Source organism: Mauremys mutica, chromosome 20 (genome assembly GCF_020497125.1).
Source record: "Mauremys mutica isolate MM-2020 ecotype Southern chromosome 20, ASM2049712v1, whole genome shotgun sequence".
Classification (NCBI taxonomy): Eukaryota; Metazoa; Chordata; order Testudines; family Geoemydidae; genus Mauremys; species Mauremys mutica.
Window position 1 is genome coordinate 22,464,832 of NC_059091.1, and position 22,756 is coordinate 22,487,587.

Genomic DNA, 22,756 nt, shown 5'->3' on the forward strand with positions numbered 1-22,756 from the left:
CCCTTGGCTACAAAGGCCCGTGCGTTGTTTGGGAGCCTGGATCTGCGGCGCTCTGATTTGCCTCCTGGGATCTGAGCCTCAGGCCTCTGCCTGCAGGGCCGGACTCTGATGTTCACGTCTTTCAGCCACAAGTTTCCCGCATTCCTGTGACTCCAGCAGCTGGAGATTTATGGACCAGGTGTCGTCGCTTGGATCCCCCAGGCCCGGGCCAGTCCAGGCGCCCAATCCCACCCCCCCGCTGCCACCCATCTTCCCTTGCCAGATCGGCATGTCCTGCCTCCCCAGGCTCTGGGGTGTCTCCATTGGGGGGGGTCCACGCACCAGCCCCCTGAGGCCGGATTTGCAGTAGGAGGAGGCAGAAAACACCGGCCGGGCCCAAATTACAGCAGGAGCCTCCCCAACACCCCGAGTGCCACAGCGCCATGGGCCCTCGCGCCCACCCCAGAGGTGGCTGCATCCCTTCGCTTTGGGACTGGTTGTGCTGACGGGTGCTGTGTAAACGACAAGGGGTCACACCGTCACCGGGCTGGCTGGGGGCGGGGGGGAGAGGGGGGTCAGGGAATGGGACACGGGGCCCTTCCCATCTAGGGGGCGCCAGGTCTCATCTGGCATTAGGGCAGGGCACTGGCTGGCTTGGGGGGGGCATGTGACCCAGAGCCTTTCCCCTCGTGGGGGCACAGGATCCAGCCCACCCCGAGCCAGCAGTGAGCACTGGGCTGCCGGCAGCGGGTGTCTGGGGTCTGGGATGGGGGAGACACTGGGGTGGGCTGGGAGGGTCTCCCTGCAGCTGTCCCCACCCAGGGGCGCCTGGAGGAGTCGGGGGCCGGGGCTGCCAAGATCTGGGGCGGACGAGCGGGCGCTCTAATGCCAGCGAGTGGCACCGCTCACTGCCCATCTCCCGTGCCCTGGGCTCAGCCGGTTCCTGCTCCCCTCGTCCCGCCCAGGGAGCGCGAGCGGCTCCGCCGGGAGCCTGCCTTCTTGTGCCAGCTGCCTGGCACCTGATCTCGGAGGAGCTGCCAGCCAGCTGCAAACACCTGTGCCCGTCAGACGGCTGCCAGGCCCTGCCAGCCCTGCAGCTGTGCCGCTGAACGGGCCATTTGTCGGGGACAAACCCAACGCAGCAGGAAAGGGCAAACGCCACACGATCCCCATCCCCGCGCCAGGCTGGTGCCCGGCTGGCTGGTGGGGGAGGGATATCCCCATGACCAGCTGCCGGGGGGAACAGGCCCAGCGTTGGCTGCACCTAGGGGGACCAGAGGTCCCGGGTTTATGGGAACCCCCCGAGATTTGGGGCTTTGTCTTGTACCGGTGTCTCTCTTACCCCCCCGCCCCCCAGCCTGATTTCGCCCTCTTGCTATCAGGTCGCCCAGCTGCATCCTCTGGGGCACCGTATCAAACCAGCCATGGGGCACGGTCCGCTTTGGGCTGCGGGGCAGGAGTGAGGGGCACCGGCAGAGCTGGGGGGGGCAGGGCTGGGCTGGCAGGGGCTGCGGGGCAGGAGTGAGGGGCACCGGCAGAGCTGGGGGGGGCAGGGCTGGGCTAGCAGGGGCTGCGGGGCGGGAGTGAGGGGCACCGGCAGAGCTGGGGGGAGCTCAGGGCTGGGCTAGCAGGGGCTGCGGGGAGGGAGTGAGGGGCACCGGCAGAGCTGGGGGGAGCTCAGGGCTGGGCTAGCAGGGGGCTGCGGGTCGGGAGTGAGGGGCACCGGCAGAGCTGGGGGGAGCCCCGGGCCGGGCTAGCAGGGGCTGCGGGGCGGGAGTGAGGGGCACCGGCAGGGCTGGGGGGGGCAGGGCTGGGCTAGCAGGGGCTGCGGGTCGGGAGTGAGGGGCACCGGCAGGGCTGGGGGGAGCAGGGCTGGGCTAGCAGGGGCTGCGGGTCGGGAGTGAGGGGCACCGGCAGGGCTGGGGGGGGCAGGGCTGGGGGGGGCAGGGGCTGCGGGGCGGGAGTGAGGGGCACCGGCAGAGCTGGGGGGAGCTCAGGGCTGGGCTAGCAGGGGCTGCGGGGCGGGAGTGAGGGGCACCGGCAGAGCTGGGGGGGGCAGGGCTGGGCTAGCAGGGCCTGCGGGGCGGGAGTGAGGGGCACCGGCAGAGCTGGGGGGCGCTCAGGGCTGGGCTACCGGGGGCTGCGGGGCGGGAGTGAGGGGCACCGGCAGAGCTGGGGAGCTCAGGGCTGGGCTAGCAGGGGCTGTGAGTCGGGAGTGAGGGGCACCGGCAGATCTGGGGGGAGCAGGGCTGGGCTAGCAGGGGGCTGCGGGGCGGGAGTGAGGGGCACCAGCAGAGCTGGGGGGGGCAGGGCTGGGCTAGCAGGGGCTGCGGGTCGGGAGTGAGGGGCACCGGCAGAGCTGGGGAGCTCAGGGCTGGGCTAGCAGGGGCTGCGGGGCAGGAGTGAGGGGCACCGGCAGGGCTGGGGGGGGCAGGGCTGGGCTAGCAGGGGCTGCGGGGCGGGAGTGAGGGGCACCGGCAGGGCTGGGGGGGGCAGGGCTGGGCTAGCAGGGGCTGCGGGGTGGGAGTGAGGGGCACCGGCAGAGCTGTGATGGCCCAGAGCAGCCTTGTTCCTGGGTTTGGTGCCATCATGCCCTGTGCCAGCGGCAGCTTGGGGGCAGCTGCCGGTGCCGCACTGGGGGGCTGGGCTTCTCTCGGGGCCCCCGACCCTCCTTCTGCTCCGCAAACTGCCTCCCACGGTGCCTGCTGCCAGCACTGTCAGCGCTCACCCCATCGACAGCGCCAGGCCCCGCCCCCTTCGCCCAGGCTGCAGCTGGCATGGTGCCCATGTTGGCAACCGTCTCTCCTTTGTGAGTGTGAGCTGGAGGGGGTGATGCCTGGCGAGGGGCACCCTGACCCCCAGGGCGGGCAGTGCCAAGGGTAATAACCTGCTGGCCTGATGGGATTATAGACCAAGGCTTTGCCCTCTGCCGGGATGGCACATGCGCTGCCCCCTACCCCCCCGTTATCAGGTGCTTGTCCCCACCCCCATACGGCTGGGGGCCAGGAGATATGGATTCAGATCCTGGCACTCAGAGTCGCTGCCTGTCTATGCCTCAGTTTCCCCATCTGATCCATCTGCTGCCTGCTGTGTGTCTGCAGCGCCTGGTGCAGGGGGCGCCTGGGGAGCTGGCAGGACTTGGCTGGACATGGGGGTTATCACTGGGGGGGTTCCCAGTGCCCAGAATGAGGCCTGCCAGCCCCAGTGCTGATCAGAGACCCTGGCACAGACAGAATGGAAACCATTCCCAGTTCACACAGGCAGGGCAAGGGGCTCACCACGGTCTCAGAGCCAGGAAAAGAACCAACACGTTCTGGCTCCCATCCTCCTGCCCTAACCACTAGACCTCCCCCCCAGCTGGGGATAGAACCCAGGAGTCCTGGCTCCCAGCCCTAACCACTAGACCCCACTGCCCTCCCTTAGAGAGGAGTTTCGTTGAATTGTTCAGAGCTGAGGAGCCAGAGGGGGGTGAATGGAGCGAGACAGACGGACAGACAGAGATGGACGGACAGAGAGCAGCTCCCAGACAGTCTCCCCACTCACGGCCCCCCGCCCCCGAATGACACGCTGGGGCTCGCCTGCTAATTCCTTACAGGAGCCAAGATGCTCTGGCCCCCTGCTAGCCCAGGCCTGCCCCCCTGCCCTCGCGGTGCCCCTCACTCCCGACCCACAGCCCCTGCTAGCCCAGGCCAGCCCCCCTGCCCTCGCGGTGCCCCTCACTCCCGACCCGCAGCCCCTGCTAGCCCAGGCCAGCCCCCCTGCCCTCTCGCGGTGCCCCTCACTCCCGACCCGCAGCCCCTGCTAGCCCAGCCCTGCCCCCCAAGCTCTGCCGGTGCCCCTCACTCCCAACCCGCAGCCCCTGCTAGCCCAGCCCCTAGATGCCGAATGACTCTGATACTTCTGTGACTTGGACCAACCAGCTCCCGGCCTCACCCCAGTTTCCCCCCAACGCAGCCCCCAGCCCCACATCCTGCTATGGGGCAGCTGCTCTCTGCCCCCCCGGCATGCAGCCTGGCCCAGCTCTTCCCTGCAAAGGCTGCAGTGCAGCCGTGCCCCATGGCTTCCCAGGGCCCCGCATGGAGACACGGGGGGGGGACAAGGGGGCCCAAACAGGGGAGGAGCTGGGGATCGTTGCAGGTTGACCCCTGCAGCTGCGTTCTGGGGGGAATGCACAACGCCCAGGAGGCCCCACGCCCGGTCCCTGCCCCGATCTGCGCCCCCCCGTACCTGCGTCCACGTCGTTGGGCCAGCCGCTGGACTGGCTGCTGCCGGCGGCGGGCGAGCGCCCCGTCCCGGGGTAGAAGACCTCGTCCACGGGGCTCTCCATCTCGCTGTCATCCAGCGACTTGGGGCGCTTGGTGGAGCTGGGGGGGCAGCGAGGGGGAGAGGTTGGGCCGGGTGACAGGCGGGCTCAGGGCCGTTCCCCACTAGGGGGCGCTGGCCCTGATTGGCCCCAGGGCAGGGTGATGGGCGGGCTCGGGGCCTTTCCCCACTAGGGGGCGCTGGCCCTGATTGGCCCCAGGGCGGGTGACAGGCGGGCTCGGGGCCTTTCCCCACTAGGGGGCGCTGGCCCTGATTGGCCCCAGGGCGGGTGACAGGCGGGTTCAGGGCCTTTCCCCACTAGGGGGCGCTGGCCCTGATTGGCCCCAGGGCGGGTGACAGGCGGGCTCGGGGCCGTTCCCCACTAGGGGGCGCTGGCCCTGATTGGCCCCAGGGCCGGGTGACAGGCGGGCTCGGGGCCTTTCCCCACTAGGGGGCGCTGGCCCTGATTGGCCCCAGGGCCGGGTGACGGGCGGGCTCGGGGCCTTTCCCCTCTAGGGGCGCTGGCCCTGATTGGCCCCAGGGCAGGGTGATGGGCGGGCTCAGGGCCCCTCCCCACTAGGGGGCGCTGGCCCTGATTGGCCCCAGGGCAGGGTGATGGGCGGGCTCAGGGCCTTTCCCCACTAGGGGGGGCTGGCCCTGATTGGCCCCAGGGCCGTGTGACGGGCGGGCTCGGGGCCTTTCCCCTCTAGGGGCGCTGGCCCTGATTGGCCCCAGGGCAGGGTGACAGGCGGGCTCAGGGCCTTTCCCCTCTAGGGGCGCTGGCCCTGATTGGCCCCAGGGCCGGGTGACAGGCGGGCTCAGGGCCTTTCCCCACTAGGGGGGCGCTGGCCCTGATTGGCCCCAGGGCCGGGTGACAGGCGGGCTCGGGGCCTTTCCCCACTAGGGGGCGCTGGCCCTGATTGGCCCCAGGGCAGGGTGACGGGCGGGCTCGGGGCCTTTCCCCTCTAGTGGCGCTGGCCCTGATTGGCCCCAGGGCCGGGTGACAGGCGGGCTCGGGCCTTTCCCCACTAGGGGGTGCTGGCCCTGATTGGCCCCAGGGCAGGGTGACGGGCGGGCTCGGGGCCTTTCCCCACTAGGGGGGGCTGGCCCTGATTGGCCCCAGGGCAGGGTGACGGGCGGGCTAGGGGCCGTTCCCCTCTAGGGGGCGCTGGCCCTGATTGGCCCCAGGGCGGGGTGACAGGCGGGCTCGGGGCCTTTCCCCTCTAGGGGGTGCTGGCCCTGATTGGCCCCAGGGCAGGGTGACAGGCGGGCTCGGGGCCTTTCCCCTCTAGGGGGTGCTGGCCCTGGTTGGCCCCAGGGCGGGTGACAGGCGGGCTCGGGGCCTTTCCCCTCTAGGGGCGCTGGCCCTGATTGGCCCCAGGGCGGGGTGACAGGCGGGCTCGGGGCCTTTCCCCTCTAGGGGCGCTGGCCCTGATTGGCCCCAGGGCAGGGTGACAGGCGGGCTCGGGGCTTTTCCCCTATAGGGGCGCTGGCCCTGATTGGCCCCAGGGCGGGTGACAGGCGGGCTCGGGGCCGTTCCCCACTAGGGGCGCTGGCCCTGATTGGCCCCGGGGCCGGGTGACAGGCGGGGTGACAGGGGGGCAGGGCTGCTGGCTCGGATGCAGTCCCAGGCCGAGGATGGGTGGGGAGCGGGGCAGGGGCCTGTCCCCCCATGGGCCCCAGGGCGGGTGGGAGCGGTGCCCATCTGACGCCGGAGCGGGGCCGCGGGGAGGAGCCCCCGGCCGGGCAGGCTGGCGCGTACCTGGTGGAAGGAGGTGACGTTATGGACCGCCGGCCCAGAGTCACCTGGTTGATGTTGTAGTAACTGGGGCTCTCCAGGTCTGCCAGGGAGAAGTTGGGACCCGACGCCGTGGCCACGGGAGCTGTGGGAGGAGAGACAGCGGGTGAGGGGCAGCGCGGGGCACCGGGCACGCAGGCCTCCGCCCCGCAGCTGGTGCCAGGGGTCCTACGCCCGCTGCAGACCAGCTGCTGGGCACAGCAATCACCCGACACTCAGGGCCCAGTTCAAGCAAGTCAGGGCCCTAGTCACACCCTCATGTGGCCTATCCCTAACCCCGCCCCTGCCCCATGGCCCCGCCCCCGCAGGGCAACGGGCTCAGGCTCTCTGCAGGCTCAGGCGTGTCGCTTTCCGAGCTTTTCCCCCCAACCGCAGGGGCTGGAAACTTTTCCCTGTCCTGGGAGAGCTGCTGGGCCTGTGGCCCCCTGGCACCAGCCCCCCGGCTCTGCCAATGGTGCCTAGGCCTTCACCTGGCCCGGGGTGACTGGCTCAGCGTTGGTCAGTCCCCAGGTCGGGCAGAGACGCCAGACAAGGAGCCCGGCTGCTGCTCGGCCACGGGGCGTGTGAGTCTCCTCCTCTGTAGTGCCCACGTCCCCAGCTCCCCCACCCCCCAGCAGCCATGGGCCTGGCTCCCCAGCCAGCCTGTGGGCGTGCAGGGGGGCTCCTGCCCCCTCCCGGGCCTTTCCCAACGCCCCTAGGATCTGCTTCCCAAGGGGGAGCTGAGTGAGACCAGGGGGCACAGGGCAGGGGAGAAATAGATCGATGGAGCGAGACGGAGACGGAGAATGATTCTCCTGCCGAGCCGGCCAGTGTCTCCATATCCTGCCAGGGGCGCCCCGTGCCAGCCAAGCACCCGTCATGGGCGCCCCGTGCCAGCCTCTCTAGCCCACCCCCTGGAGGCGTACGAGGAGGCGAAAGGACCCCCGGGGGGATCTAGGGCCACCCCCTGAGGTTGTCACTCACTCTGGGACACTCGGACCAGCTCCGTCACGTTCCAGACGCCCGACGTCACAAAACAGTCCTGGAAAGTCAAATGCCCTGAAGGGAGGGAGGAGACGGGCATCAGCGGGGCAGCAATCAGGGCACAGAGCAAGGTGATGGACACGGCCGGTGCCCCTCACTCCCGACCCGCAGCCCCTGCTAGCCCAGCCCTAGATTCCCCCCACCTCTGCCGGTGCCCCTCACTCCCAACCTGCAGCCCCTGCTAGCCCAGCCCTAGATTCCCCCCACCTCTGCTGGTGCCCCTCACTCCGGACACACAGCCCCTGCTAGCCCAGCCCTAGGCTCTCCCCACAACCCAGCTCTGCCGGTGCCCCTCACTCCCAACCTGCAGCCCCTGCCAGCTCAGCCCTGCCCCCCGTCCCCTAGCTCTGCTGATGCCCCTCACTGCCGACCCGCAGCCCCTGCTAGCCCAGCCCTGGACCCCCCCAGCTCTGCTGATGCCTTTCAATCTTGGGGCAGGGAAGCAGGGCAAGGGATATGTGGGGTAGACGGGGCTGTGGGGGGTTCTCACCAGTGGACAGTGGTCTGATAGGAGGATGGGGAGATGGGGGCTGTGGGGGTCTCACCCTTGGGCAGTGGCTTGATGGGGGGATGGGGAGATGGAGGCTGTGGGGGTGCTGTGGGGGGGTCTATGGGAGGCTGTGAGCGTCTCTTGTCATTGGGCAGTGGTTTGATGGGGGCTTTGGGGGGACCATGGGAGGCTGAGGGGGGCTACGGGCGGTTGGGGGGGGCTGTGGGGGTCTCTCACCGTTGGGCAGTGGTTTGATGTCCACATCTCCTTGCTGGTTTGAACTGTCTGATTGTCCGGATTCTGTAACACACAAACACAGAGCGACATCAGGGTCTGGGCTGCGCCCGGCACAAAGGGCCCAATCCTGGCGGGGGTCTGGGCTGCGCCCAGCACAGAGGGCCCGATCCTGGCGGGGTCTGGGCAGCGCTCGGCACAGGGGGCCCGATCCTGGCAGGGTCTGGGCAGCGCTCGGCACAGGGGGCCCGATCCTGGCGGGGGTCTGGGCAGCGCTCGGCACAGGGGGCCCGATCCTGGCGGGGATCTGGGCAGCGCTCGGCACAGGGGGCCCGATCCTGGCGGGGGTCTGTGTCGTTACCAGAGCAGCCAACACCAAACCCAGACCCACCCCGGGGGGACCAGCCTGACCCCAGAGACTCCCCACAGGTTGTCCCAAACTGGCCGCCAGAGGAGTGCGCCAGGTGCACCCAGCAGTGCCATGCAGGGCCGCCGAGGGGGGGGAGCCGGTACAAATTACCGGGGCCCGGCGGTCCGGAAGGGGCCCCAGGGCCCAGCTTGCCCGGCTTCGTCGGCCCCGTGTAGCCGGTCTGCCCTTGCTGGGGGGCCCGACAAATGTTTTTCACTGGGGCTGAACCCGCTCTCGGCGGCCCTGCTGCCATGGCCCCTCCCCATCCCCCCCCCACAGCTGCCCACCCCTGGGGCCTTGGACTCGGGGCTCCCGAAGAGCTGCTCACCCTTCATTTTCCACTCCCCCCCAGGCCCCTCCCCAACCGGGGCATCGGAGCCACCCCCCTCCACCCCTACTGCGCATCAGGGCACAGCCCCGGCACTGCAGTGGCACAGCCAAGGCTTTGCAGTGGCCCCATTTGGGCGTCGCAGTGGCACTGCCCAGGTGTCGCAGTGGCGCAATTTGGGCGTTGCAGTGGCACTCCCTGGGCGTTGCAGTGGCATAGTTCGGTCGTTGCGGTGGCGCAACCCAGGCTTTGCAGTGGTACAATTTGGGCATCACAGTGGCACTGCCCGGTCATTGCAGTGGCACAGTTCGGTCATTGCAGTGGCACAGCCCGGGCTTTGCAGTGGTACAATTTGGGCGTCGCGGTGGCACTGCCCGGGCAATGCAGTGGCACAGTTCGGTCATTGCAGTGGCACAGCCCGGGCTTTGCAGTGGTACAATTTGGGCGTCGCGGTGGCACTGCCCGGGCGTTGCAGTGGCACAGTTCGGTCATTGCAGTGGCACAGCCCAGGCTTTGCAGTGGTACAATTTGGGCGTCACAGTGGCACAGCCCGGGCTTTGCAGTGGTACAATTTGGGCGTCGCGGTGGCACTGCCCGGGCTTTGCAGTGGTACAATTTGGGCGTCGCGGTGGCACTGCCCGGGCGTTGCAGCTCTGGTGCCGTGAGCGTGCAGTGGTAGTGCCCGTAGTGTATCCTCGGCACAGCACTTCCTCCACCCTCACCCCACATTTTCTCTGCTGGGGTTAATGGGCCACGTCCCGACCCCCTTCCTCAGCCCCCATCCCCCCGGCGGAGGCACCATGGCCCTGCAGCTGGCACTGGGCACAGGACTAGGCCGAGGACCCACGAGGTCGACGCTGCCCTTGGTTCTCCGGCAGTGCCCTGTGGGGCTGCCCGGCCAGACACCTCCGGGCCTGAGGCCTCCGAAGAGTTAATCGGCCTCGGCCTTTCCCTGCAGGCTTGGCACGGGTGGCCGCCAGCCCGCGGGTTACCTATGTCAACAGCCCACGCTCTGCCCCCCCTCCTGGCATCAGCCGGGGCACCGCCCCCTGCCCCGGGTCCATCTCCTCCAAGGCCCGGCCCCCCACAGCTGGCTCAGGCCCCGCTCCCTGCTCGGCCCTGCCGGCTGCTGGCAGCCATCTTAAAACTTGGCAGCCATTTTAGTGCTGGCGGCTAGCAGCGGCCCCATGGCTGAGGGACGGACGGGGCTGGGGGCTGGGCCCTGGGACCGGGGATACGCAGCCTTCCAAGCGCCGAGAGGGGAAGGCTGTGGGGCGCTGGCAGGGGGGCTGGCGCGGGAGCAGGGAAACACACAGGTTCTCGAGGCCTCCCCAGGCACAAGCTCCCGCCAGCACTGGGCCCAGCGAGCCGGCCTGGGGTCAGCCGGACGCTTGGGGTCTGGGTGTGAGAGCAGGGGGCGCCGGGAGCCAGGACTCCTGGGTTCTGGGGAGGGGAGTGGGGTCTAGTGGTTGGAGCAGAGGCTGGGAGCCAGGACTCCGGGGTTCTCTCCCCAGCTCTGGGAGGGGAGGGGGGTCTGGTGGTTACAGTGGGGGGGTGGGGGCAGGACTCCTGGATTCTATCCCGTCACTAACTCCAGCCCCTTCCCCGGGACTCGACTCCATGGCCCAGAGCCCTCGTTAGTGCTGGCTAACGACTCAGTGGGGATGCGGCTCCCGGCACTTGGGGGGTGCAGGGCAGGGCCCCCCCCCCCCACTGGGCAGGAGCTGTGAGACATCCCAGGGCCCAGTGCACGGCTGCTCCCCAGGGGCACCGGCAGGGAACAGCTATGGGGCAGCCCCCTTACTCAGCCACACGGCTCCAGAGCTGGGATCGAACCCAGGAGTCCTGGCACCCAGGCCCCCCCACTCTAACCACTAGCCCCCGTCCCACTCCTCCCAGAGCCAGGGAGAGAACCCAGGAGTCCTGCCCCAGCCACGCCTCCCTCCATCAGACCTGGTGGGGGAAGAGGCCCCCTGCCCCCTCCCCCCCCCGCCCCCAGCCATTATCCAGACTAAACCCTTATCGGGAGGCAGCAGCTGAGCAAACACAGACCTGCCGCTGGCAAGGCCCCTGCGATGCCCGGCTGCGTTATCTCGCCCAGGCAGGCCGGGCACGGCCCCCTGCCAGCACTGCTCCGAGGGGGGGAGCCAGGCTGGATTTTACTGGCCCCCCCAGTCCCAGCTTCTCCCCAAGGAGGCCCTGAGACGCCATCAGGTGCTGGGGGTCGGACCAACGGAGACACTGTAATGCGAGCTGGTCCTCTGGTGCCCCTCACTCCCGACCCGCAGCCCCTGCTAGCCCGGCCCTGGGCTCCCCTCCCACAGAGAAAGAGTGAGGGGCGCTAGAGGGGCCATGAGCCGCGGGCCGAGGGGCGCTAGAGGGGCCATGAGCCGCGGGCCGAGGGGCGCTAGAGGGGCTATGAGCCGCGGGGCGCTAGAGGGGCTATGAGCCGCGGGGCGCTAGAGGGGCCATGAGCCGCAGGCCGAGGGGCGCTAGAGGGGCCATGACCTGCAGGCCGAGGGGCGCTAGAGGGGCCATGAGCCGCGGGCCGAGGGGCGCTAGAGGGGCCATGAGCCGCGGGCCGCGGGGCGCTAGAGGGGCCATGAGCCGCGGGGCGCTAGAGGGGCTATGACCTGCAGGCCGCGGGGCGCTAGAGGGGCTATGAGCCGCAGTCCGAGGGGCACTAGAGGGGCCATAAGCCGCGGGCCGAGAGGTGCTATAGGGGCTATGAGCCGCGGGGCGCTATAGGGGCTATGACCTGCAGGCCGAGGGGCGCTAGAGGGGCTATGAGCTGCGGGCCGAGGGGCGCTAGAGGGGCTATGAGCTGCTGGCCGAGGGGCGCTAGAGGGGCCATGAGCCGCGGGCCGAGGGGCGCTAGAGGGGCTATGAGCCGCGGGGCGCTAGAGGGGCTTTGTGCCGCGGGGCGCTAGAGGGGCCATGAGCCGCAGGCCGAGGGGCGCTAGAGGGGCCATGACCTGCAGGCCGAGGGGCGCTAGAGGGGCCATGAGCCGCGGGCCGAGGGGCGCTAGAGGGGCCATGAGCCGCGGGCCGCGGGGCGCTAGAGGGGCCATGAGCCGCGGGCCGCGGGGCGCTAGAGGGGCCATGAGCCGCGGGCCGAGGGGCGCTAGAGGGGCTATGACCTGCAGGCCGCGGGGCGCTAGAGGGGCTATGAGCCGCAGTCCGAGGGGCACTAGAGGGGCCATAAGCCGCGGGCCGAGAGGTGCTATAGGGGCTATGAGCCGCGGGGCGCTATAGGGGCTATGACCTGCAGGCCGAGGGGCGCTAGAGGGGCTATGAGCTGCGGGCCGAGGGGCGCTAGAGGGGCTATGAGCTGCAGGCCGAGGGGCGCTAGAGGGGCCATGAGCCGCGGGGCGCGGGGCGCTATAGGGGCCATGAGCCGCAGGCCGAGAGGCGCTATAGGGGCTATGAGCCGCGGGGCGCTAGAGGGGCCATGAGCCGCGGGCCGCGGGGCGCTAGAGGGGCCATGAGCCGTGGGGCGCTATAGGGGCTATGAGCCGCGGGGCGCTAGAGGGGCCATGAGCCGCAGGCCGAGAGGCGCTATAGGGGCTATGAGCCGCGGGGCGCTAGAGGGGCCATGAGCCGCGGGGCGCTATAGGGGCCATGAGCCGCAGGCCGAGAGGTGCTATAGGGGCTATGAGCCGCGGGGCGCTATAGGGGCTATGACCTGCAGGCCGAGGGGCGCTAGAGGGGCTATGAGCCGCGGGCCGAGGGGCGCTAGAGGGGCCATGACCTGCAGGCCGAGGGGCGCTAGAGGGGCCATGAGCCGCGGGCCGAGAGGTGCTATAGGGGCCATGAGCCGCGGGGCGCTATAGGGGCTATGAGCCGCGGGCCGCGGGGCGCTAGAGGGGCCACGAGCCGCGGGCCGCGGGGCGCTAGAGGGGCCATGAGCCGCAGGCCGCGGGGCGCTAGAGGGGCCATGAGCCGCGGGGCGCTAGAGGGGCCATGAGCCGCAGGCCGCGGGGCGCTAGAGGGGCCATGAGCCGCGGGGCGCTAGAGGGGCCATGAGCCGCAGGCCGAGAGGCGCTATAGGGGCTATGAGCCGCGGGGCGCTATAGGGGCCATGAGCCGCGGGGCGCTAGAGGGGCCATGAGCCGCAGGCCGAGAGGCGCTATAGGGGCTATGAGCCGCGGGGCGCTAGAGGGGCCATGAGCCGCGGGCCGCGGGGCGCTAGAGGGGCCATGAGCCGCGGGGCGCTAGAGGGGCCATGAGCCGCGGGGCGCTAGAGGGGCCATGAGCCGCGGGGCGCTAGAGGGGCCATGAGCCGCGGGGCGCTGCCCGCACACTGCAGCTCTCAGAGCGCCGCTCACCCTGGTTCCAGTCTCAGCACAGACTTTCCAGCCACCGATTCCTGCCCAGCTGAGCTCAGCGGGATCCGGGCAGGGCCCCGGGCTGGCGCATTAGCTGGTCCTGCCCCTGCCTGCCTGGGCCGGCCCCAGAAGTCGGGGCGTGATGGGCTGGCTGGCAGGGCCAGCGATAGCAGCCGCGGAGCCCCCCGGCCCTGGCCACGGGCTGTGCCCTCTCAGCGCCAGGCCTGGAGCCCCCCATCTGAGCCTCCCCCCAGCTCCATGCACCCCACAACAGCGCGATCCAGAGCCTTCCCGCCCGGCCCGGCGCCCCCCGGCCGATCGTCTCTGTGCTCCCGCCTGTGACCAGCCCTCCGGCTTCCTCCCGCTGCCCCTCCTGCTGGGGGGCTCCTGGAAACCCCCGCAAGGCTCCCCCTTGTCCTGCCAATCCCTCCTCCAACCTCCCCTTGGCTGGGACGCCGACTAACCCCCCTGCCCCCCGCGGGCTCCCCCATCCACCCGTCAGTCTCTGGGCTTGTACTTAGATCGGGGCAGGGACCATCTGTTCGGTGTTTGTACAGCTCCTAGCGCCACGGGGCCCTGGGCGCTACCGTAATACACCTAATAACGAGCAGCACCTAGTGTCACGGCCCCCTGGGCGCTACCGTAATACACCTAATAACATACAGCACCTAGCGCCACAGGGCCATGGGAGCTACTGTAATACGCCTAATAACGAGCAGCACCTAGCGCCACGGGGCCAGGGGAGCTACCGTAATACACCTGATAACGGGCAGCCCCTAGTGTCATGGGACCTTGGGCGCTACCGTAATACGCCTAATAACGAGCAGCACCTAGTGCCACGGGGCCCTGGGCGCTACCGTAATACACCTAATAACGAGCAGCACCTAGTGTCACAGGCCCCTGGGCACTACCATAATACACCTAATAACATACAGCACCTAGCGCCATGAGCGCTACCGTAATACATCTGATAACATACAGCACCTAGTGCCACAGGGCCATGGGAGCTACCGTAGTACACCTGATAACGGGCAGCACCTAGTGTCACGGGACCCTGGGCGCTACCGTAATACACCTAATAACAAGCAGCACCTAGTGTCACGGGGCCCTAGGCGCTACCATAATACACCTAATAACGAGCAGCACCTAGTGCCACAGGGCCCTGGGCGCTACCGTAATACACCTAATAACGAGCAGCACCTAGTGTCACGGGCCTCTGGGCGCTACCATAATACACCTAATAACATACAGCACTTAGCGCCATGAGCGCTACCGTAATACATCTGATAACATACAGCACCTAGTGCCACGGGACCCTGGGCGCTACCGTAATACACCTAATAACGAGCAGCACCTAGTGCCACAGGGCCCTGGGCGCTACCGTAATACACCTAATAATGAGCAGCACCTAGCGCCACGGGGCCCTGGGTGCTACCGTAATACACCTAATATGTAAGAATGCCAAGACACTAGAACAATCCCTAACCTCTTGATAGAATCTTCCAGCCTCCACCGTCCAAAATCTCTTGAGAGCAACAGGGCGTCCTACGGAGTGAAAACACTCCACAGCCAGCAAAGGGTTCATGGCAGCAGCAGGCCTCAAACACCAATAAATGCATGGAAATGTCCATGCACAACTGCCCCACCCCAGAGGTGGCTGCAGCTCAGCGCCGGGTGAGGGGTCCCTGTATAAACAGCCCCCGGCCCCACCCCAGAGGTGGCTGCAGCCAGCGCCGGGCCAGGGGTCTCTGTCTAGCCAGCCCCCCCGGCCCCACCCCAGAGGTGGCTGCAGCCAGCGCCGGGCCAGGGGTCTCTGTCCAGCCAGCCCCCCCGGCCCCACCCCAGAGGTGGCTGCAGCCAGCGCCGGGCCAGGGGTCTCTGTCTAGCCAGCCCCCCCGGCCCCACCCCAGAGGTGGCTGCAGCCAGCGCCGGGCCAGGGGTCTCTGTCCAGCCAGCGTGTGCAGTTGTGGAGTCCTGCCGGGTGAGCAGAGGCGGCAGCAATGCCGGATGTGCTGCTGGGCAAGGTTGGCTCTTTCCCTTCAGGCTCTGGGCTCTGCAGAGACCCCCCCGTGCCAGCCAGCCCCTGACGTGCCCCCGGAGGTGCCTGCTAGGAGCAGACCGGCAAAGAAGGGGTTAGAGCCGCCCGGTGAGCTGGTGGGCAGGGCTGAGCCACGCCTGGGCAGAGGGAGACGAGGTCACAGGGCTCAGGGGAAAGGCTGGATCCCCCCACAAGCAACCGATCATCCCCCCCCCCCGCCAATCCCCACCCGCAGCCCCCTGCAGTCCCAGCTCCCCCCAGCTCTCCCGGTGCCCCTCAATCCCGACCCGCAGCCCCCTGCAGTCCCAGCTCCCCCCAGCTCTCCCGGTGCCCCTCAGTCCCGACCCGCAGCCCCCGGGCCTGAGCAGATGGGCCGGTAACCGCTAACGGCCCAGGCCCCGCGGGTGGGTTTGGCCAGTCCCACGCCTGGGCTTGGTTTCTACATTGTATGGACCCCCTGGTCCCTCACCCAACAGGCGCAGGGAGCGCACACGTGAACACAACACGCACACGTGAACACAACACGCCCAGCTCTCACCCGCCATGGACACACCGCATGCAGAGGCGGGCCCACGCGCTATGCACATGGAACAGGCATGCCTCACACACTCACCGTTTGTGTGACACACGTGTAACATCCCACACACACCCAGCGTGACTGTAATGCGCACACATGGACAAAATACACAGACGTAACACGCACACACACGACTCGCACAACACATGTAACACCCATGTCACACACGTCACACACACATTCCCCCCCGACGGCTCTAGCGCCTCCTGGACGGTCTAACCCCAGCTCGCCCTGGCAGCGCCCTGCCCCCCAGCAGAACTTAGCAGAGGGGGGACCTGCCTGGCTCTGCCGAATGCCCCCCACAAGCCCCTGCCAGCTCCCCCAGACCCAAGCGGCTCCCTGCGCCGGGGGGCTTGTCTGGGGGGAAGGTGCCAGAAAGACACTGGGACAGTCAGAGCCCCCCAAGTGAGACCTGTGAGGGTGGCAGCCGTGGGGCTGGGGGCTCCATAGGGCTGCCCCCTTCCCACCAGCTCTGCTGGGTTTATGGGGAAGAAGCAACTGCCCCTGCCCCGCGTCAGCCAGTTCCCCAGAATCTCTGGATGTGCCAGGGTGCCCCCCCCCACATCTGGAAGGCCTGGGAAGGAGAAACTGGCAGCCCATGGGGATATGGGGCCCCCCAAATCACCCCCATCCCGACCCACCTAGAACCAGCCCCCACGCCTTTGCCTCTCTTCCCCAGCCCCTGACGACCCCCACAGGACACTCAGCTGCCCCCTGGAGGATTTGAGCCCAGCCCCGGGGGCCCGGAACGCAGCCCCCCCACCACACTGGGGGGCAGGCTGGGGACCGGGGGTCTTGGCAGGGATGGAGGCAAGCGAGAGGCAGGTGGCAGATGGACCCGGCCCCCGGGTCACACGAGCCAAGGCATTGTCTGGCCAGCCCGGCCCAGCGCCCTGATCCCCCGCGGCTCTGCCCCTCCCTGGGGGGGGGGAGCGTAAGGGCCTGCCCCTCCCACCCCCAGATGCCCTTCTCCCCTCCAGGGGCCTTTCCGCTCCAAGGGGCACCGGCTCCCCCCTGGCCACCCCTCCTCACCCATCCCCTGCGCTGCCCGGTTACTGCCAGGCCACGGTGCCCACGCTCCCGGCCCCCTGCCCACGGCCAAGCAGGGTGGGGCTGGGCCGGCGTTTGGATGGGAGACTGTTCGAGTAACCCCAGGGAGGGCCAGGAGCTGCAGGGGCTCAGCAGGGGGAGCTCTGCCCCCATCCGTGCTGGCCCCGAGCCCCAGCACGGCCCAAGCTCCCCCGACACGGCTGTAAGTGGAGAGCCCCCCAACCTCCAAGCAGGGGGTCCCTGCCGGTTCCCCCACCAGCCAGTGTCCAGCATAGGCAGGATCCTCCTCCCCTTCCTGGCCCAAGTGTCTGGGTCGTCCCCTGGGGGTCCGGAACCCAGCGGCACCTGTGCCTCCACGCCATACACGGGACCTAGCACACACCTTCCTCAGCGCCAGGCAGACCCTACAATAACAAACCACCATGAGCAACCTGGTGCCCCCGGGAGACCCTACAATAACAAACCACCGTGAGCGACCCAGTGCCCCCTGGATACCCTACAATAACAAACCCCTGTGAGCAACCCGGTGCCCCCAGGAGACCCTACAATAACAAACCACTGTGAGCGACCCAGTGCCCCCTGGACACCCTACAATAACAAACCACCATGAGCGACCTGGTGCCCCCGGGAGATCCTACAATAACAAACCACTGTGAGCGACCCAGTGCCCCTTGGAGACCCTACAATAACAAACCACCATGAGCGACCCGGTGCACCCGGGAGACCCTACAATAACAAACCCCTGTGAGCGACCCAGTGCCCCTTGGAGACCCTACAATAACAAACCACTGTGAGCGACCCAGTGCCCCCTGGATACCCTACAATAACAAACCCCTGTGAGCGACCCGGTGCCCCCGGGAAACCCTACAATAACAAACCACTGTGAGTGACCCGGTGCCCCCGGGAGACCCTACAATAACAAACCACTGTGAGCGACCCAGTGCCCCCTGGACACCCTACAATAACAAACCACCATGAGCGACCTGGTGCCCCCGGGAGATCCTACAATAACAAACCACTGTGAGCGACCCAGTGCCCCTTGGAGACCCTACAATAACAAACCACCATGAGCGACCCGGTGCACCCGGGAGACCCTACAATAACAAACCCCTGTGAGCGACCCAGTGCCCCTTGGAGACCCTACAATAACAAACCACTGTGAGCGACCCAGTGCCCCCTGGATACCCTACAATAACAAACCCCTGTGAGCGACCCGGTGCCCCCGGGAAACCCTACAATAACAAACCACTGTGAGTGACCCTGTGCTCCCGGGAAACCCCACAATAACAAACCACCGTGAGCGACCCGGTGCCCCCAGGAGACCCTACAATAACAAACCCCTGTGAGCGACCCGGTGCACCTGGGAGACCCTACAATAACAAACCCCTGTGAGCGACCCGGTGCACCCGGGAGACCCTACAATAACAAACCACCATGAGCGACCCGGTGCACCTGGGAGACCCTACAATAACAAACCCCTGTGAGCGACCCGGTGCACCCGGGAGACCCTACAATAACAAGCCGGCATGCTTACCCGCCCCTACAGGCACATGGGAGCCTGGTGCCATAGGCACGAGGCAGGATACTGACCCCAGGGAGGAGATCCCTGCTGGTGCAAAGGCAGCTCTCTCGCAGCCCCATGCCACTCGCCTTGGTATTCCAGGCCCCCCCCCCGCCCCAGATCCAGGCTGGATCCACGATGCCTGGCATCGCCCCGGGCACCCCAGACCCGACACATAACAATGCTCGCCAGCCCGAGTCAGACTCAAACTTATTGTTATTAGGGGCATTACGGTAGCGCCCAGAGCCCCCCATGGCCGGGGCCCTGCTGTGCAGGGTGCTGTATTTATTAGAGGTATTACGGCATCACCCAGAACCGCCCCCAGCGTGTGCCCCGCTGCGCTGGGGGCAGCACAAACCCAGAATGAAGCCCAAGGAGCTGCCAAGCCTTTAGCCCCATATCCCCTCTGCCCCCCAGGATTTCAGACCAGCGCGGGGCGGGGGAAGGGTGCTGTGCCAGGGCAGCACCCACCACCCCAGGGCTCAATCCAGCCGCGTGCCCCTCTGCCCAGCCCTCGCCCACTGGCAGTGCCCATCGGGGGCAGGGCTGTGGGATGGGGCAGGGGAGTATCCTGGCCCTCCCAGGACACCCACGTTGGCAATGGCCAGGGGAAATACAGGGGGGGCTGGTACCGCGCTGCCCACAGGCCCTGGGGGGGCTGGTACCATGCTGCCCGCAGGCCCCGGGGGGGGGCTGGTACCGTGCTGCCCACAGGCCCAGGGGGGCTGGTACTGCGCTGCCCACACACCCTGGAGGGGCTGGTACCGTGCTGCCCACAGGCCCTGGGGGGGCTGGTACTGCGCTGCCCACACACCCTGGAGGGGCTGGTACCGCGCTGCCCACACACCCTGGGGGGGCTGGTACCGTGCTGCCCACAGGCCCAGGGGGGCTGGTACCGCGCTGCCCACACACCCTGGGGGGGCTGGTACCGTGCTGCCCACAGGCCCTGGGGGGGCTGGTACCGTGCTGCCCACACACCCTGGGGGGGCTGGTACCGTGCTGCCCACAGGCCCTGGAGGGGCTGGTACCGCGCTGCCCACACATCCTGGGGGGGCTGGTACCGTGCTGCCCACAGGCCCTGGGGGGGCTGGTACCACGCTGCCCACAGGCCCAGGGGGGCTGGTACTGCGCTGCCCACACACCCTGGAGGGGCTGGTACCGCGCTGCCCACACACCCTGGAGGGGCTGGTACCGCGCTGCCCACAGGCCCAGGGGGGCTGGTACCGCGCTGCCCACACACCCTGGAGGGGCTGGTACCGTGCTGCCCACACACCCTGGGGGGGCTGGTACCGCGCTGCCCACAGGCCCAGGGGGGCTGGTACCGCGCTGCCCACACACCCTGGAGGGGCTGGTACCGCGCTGCCCACACACCCTGGGGGGGGCTAGTACCACGCTGCCCACACACCCTGGAGGGGCTGGTACCGCGCTGCCCACACACCCTGGGGGGGGCTGGTACTGCGCTGCCCACACACCCTGGAGGGGGCTGGTACCGTGCTGCCCACACACCCTGGGGGGGGCTAGTACCGCGCTGCCCACACACCCTGGGGGGGGCTAGTACCGCGCTGCCCACACACCCTGGGGGGGGCTGGTACCACGCTGCCCACAGGCCCTGGGGGGGGGCGGGGCACTGGACAGTCCCACCCCCAGGGTGTGCCCCCCAACACCCACAGTAACCAGAGCCTGGCATTCAGGGCGAGCAGCAGGGCACTGCCAGGGGGCCCCTCCCCTGGGAGCGTCATGGGGCTCCGGGAGGTGGGGAGGGGGGTTCGGGATACAGCTGGGGGGCTGGGAGTCAGGATGCTGGATTCTGACTCTGGAGGGCCAGGGGGTCAGAGGGCACCAGGGAATAGCCCCCCCCAGGGGCTGGAATTGAGGAGGGGGCCCAGCCCCACTCTGAGAGGCTTCTCTGGGAAAGGGGGCAGCCCTGGACGGGGGCGGGGGGGCTTTGCACCCAAGCCCCAGGGACCCCTCTGGGTGGGGGCAGAGTGAGGGCAGCCGGCCAGCCCAGTGAGCAGGTGGGGGGCGTCCTCCAGCCAGCTGGCTGCGGCGGCCCCTAATCCCGAGCGGAGAGGAGGGCGTGCGTGTCTCTTTAAGAGGAGACTTGGCACTGCCCGGTGCCCGCTGGCAGCCGGGTTTACGAGCAGCCTGTGCCTGCTGCAGCCATTTGACGAAGGGGAAGAGGCAGCGGCAGAGCCGGAGCGAGAGGCCGCACCGCCAGCCCCAGCCAGCCTAAGATGGCGGCACGGCAACGGGCTGCCCGGCAACCGCCAACACCCGGCAACCACCAGCACCCGGCAACCACTGGCTCCCGGCAATCATCAACGCCTGGCAACCACTGTGCCAATGCCCGACAACCGCCCACACCCAGCAACCACCATGCCGACACCTGGCTACCACCAGCAGCCAGCAACCACCAACGCTTGACAACTGCCATGCCCACGCCTGGCAACCGCCAACCCCCGGCTACCGCCAACACCTGGCTACCACTGTGCCAGTGCCCGGCAGGGACAGAGCCACCCGCTCCACAGGCAGAGGCAGATCTGTCCCTGAGGGCTCCCTGGGCCAGCTGGGATCCTAGGGCACGAGGCCAGGGCACAGCGCGGGTTAATGACGGCCAGGGAGGAGAATCCCCCACCCCATTGGGAGAGAGACAGACAGAGGCGTGTCCGGGGACTGACAGACAGAGTGACTATGGGGAGAGAGAGAGAGATGGTGTGTGGGGATAGATAGAGGGGGTGGGTGGGGCTGGCAGACAGACAGAGGATGTATATGGGGATAGATGAATAGACAGACAGGGGTGTACAGGGACAGACAGACAGAGGGGGGGTCTGGGCACGGACGGACAGACCCACCCCAGGCCCCTCACAACTCTGGCTGCCCCGGTGCATTGTGGGAGGCGGCGGTGGGTTCGGGTAATTGGTGTTCTCAGGACCCCACAATCCTCGCCAATGGGACTCACCCCCTAGAACTGCCTCCTTGGGCTTGACAAACAGAAGTGACTGCTGCCCCCCACAGGGCGAGCTGGGGGTCACCCCCAGACTGGGGGACATGCAGAGGTGGGAGGTTGAATTGGACAAGGAGGGGCTGGACCCGCACCCCAAAAACCAGCACTCCTCCCCTCAGCCAGAGCCCCAAACAGCGCCCTGGTCCCCGGAAACACAGCCCCCCCAAACAGCCCCAATACAGCCCCTAAATACAGCTCCCCATAACCCCCCAACTCCTCAATGCATCCCCCAAGCACCCCACATACAGCTCCCCATAGCCCCCCAAACACCCCAATACAGCACCTCACAGCCCCTCAAACAGCCCCAATACAGCCCCCCCAAACACCCCAATACACCCCCAATACAGCTCCCCATAACCCCCAAACACCCCAATACAGCACCTCACAGCCCTCCAAACACCCCAATACATCCCCCAAGCACCCAAATACAGCTCCCCATAGCCCCCCAAATACCCCAATACAACACCTCACAGCCCCCCAAACACCCCAATACATCCCCCAAACACCCCAATACAGCTCCCCATAACCCCCAAACACCCCAATACAGCACCTCACAGCCCTCCAAACACCCCAATACATCCCCCAAGCACCCCACATACAGCTCCCCATAGCCCCCCAAACACCCCAATACACCTCACAGCCCCCCAAACACCCCAATACACCCCCAATACAGCTCCCCATAACCCCCAAACACCCCAATACAGCACCTCACAGCCCTCCAAACACCCAATACATCCCCCAAGCACCCCAATACAGCTCCCCATAGCCCCCCAAACACCCCAATACAGCCCCACAATACAGCACCCACAGGCCCCCAAACAAGCCTGAGTTTCTCTTTCTCTCGGTTTTAATAAAAGTTTTTCGAAGTTGGCAACTGAACAACCCAATAAACAGAACCAAGAGCTGGGGACAGAGAGAGCAACAGACAGAGGGTGTGTGGCAGACAGATGGGTGGTCTGGGGCTGGGGCTGGAGGGGTGTGTGGGGCAGTCGGATAGGGAGTTCGGGGATGGGGATGGAGAGGTGTGGGGAGCAGTCGGATGTGGGGTCTGGAGGTGGTGCTGGAGGGGTGTGTGGAGCAGACGGACAGGGGGTCCAGGGGTGAGGCTGGAGGCGTGTGTGGGGCATACGGATGGGGGGCCTGGGGGTGGGGCTGGAGGGTGTGTGGGGCAGGCAGCTGGGGGGCCTGGGGGTGGAGCTGGAGGGTGTGTGGGGCAGGCAGATGGGGGATCTGAGGGTGTGGCTGGACAGACAGGTTTCTGTGGGGCTGGGGGGGTCTTGCTGGGGGTCTGACCCACACGCAAGGCAGCATCAGGAAGGGGTGAGCAGAGGAGGCGGGTGACGGGGGAAGCTGCCCGCAAGAGGGGCCTGGCACTGGCCCCCAGATGGTGCCGTTTCCTGGGCCAGGCTGGGGGGAGCAGAGACCCGCCCGGGGGCCCAGCCCTGGGCCTGGGACCCCTGCTGGATCTGCCCACCTGCCGGGTGCTCCCCAGGCTGGGGCTGTGCTGCCCTGTGCTGCCCACCAGGCCCCGACCGACCCCGCGGGCGCCCACCGGACCCCGACCGACCTCCCTGGCACCCGCCGGGCCCCGACCGACCTCCCTGGCACCCGCCAGGCCCGACCGACCTCCCTGGC

At 68.0% G+C, this 22,756-nt stretch overlaps 1 protein-coding gene across 9 annotated transcripts in view; it reads right to left on the bottom strand.

The window, feature by feature from the left end:
- The window catches only part of NFIX (nuclear factor I X), a 227,001-nt gene that overhangs the window by 23,387 nt on the left and 180,858 nt on the right, over positions 1 to 22,756 (bottom strand). For all 9 annotated transcript variants that reach the window (XM_044994894.1, XM_044994889.1, XM_044994888.1 and 6 more), the window contains 4 exons: positions 7,830 to 7,892; positions 7,043 to 7,117; positions 6,044 to 6,164; positions 4,207 to 4,343 (listed from right to left, as the gene is read on the bottom strand). In XM_044994894.1, the coding sequence (XP_044850829.1) occupies positions 4,207 to 4,343; positions 6,044 to 6,164; positions 7,043 to 7,117; positions 7,830 to 7,892 (396 nt within the window). The remainder of the gene's footprint in view (positions 1 to 4,206; positions 4,344 to 6,043; positions 6,165 to 7,042; positions 7,118 to 7,829; positions 7,893 to 22,756) is intronic.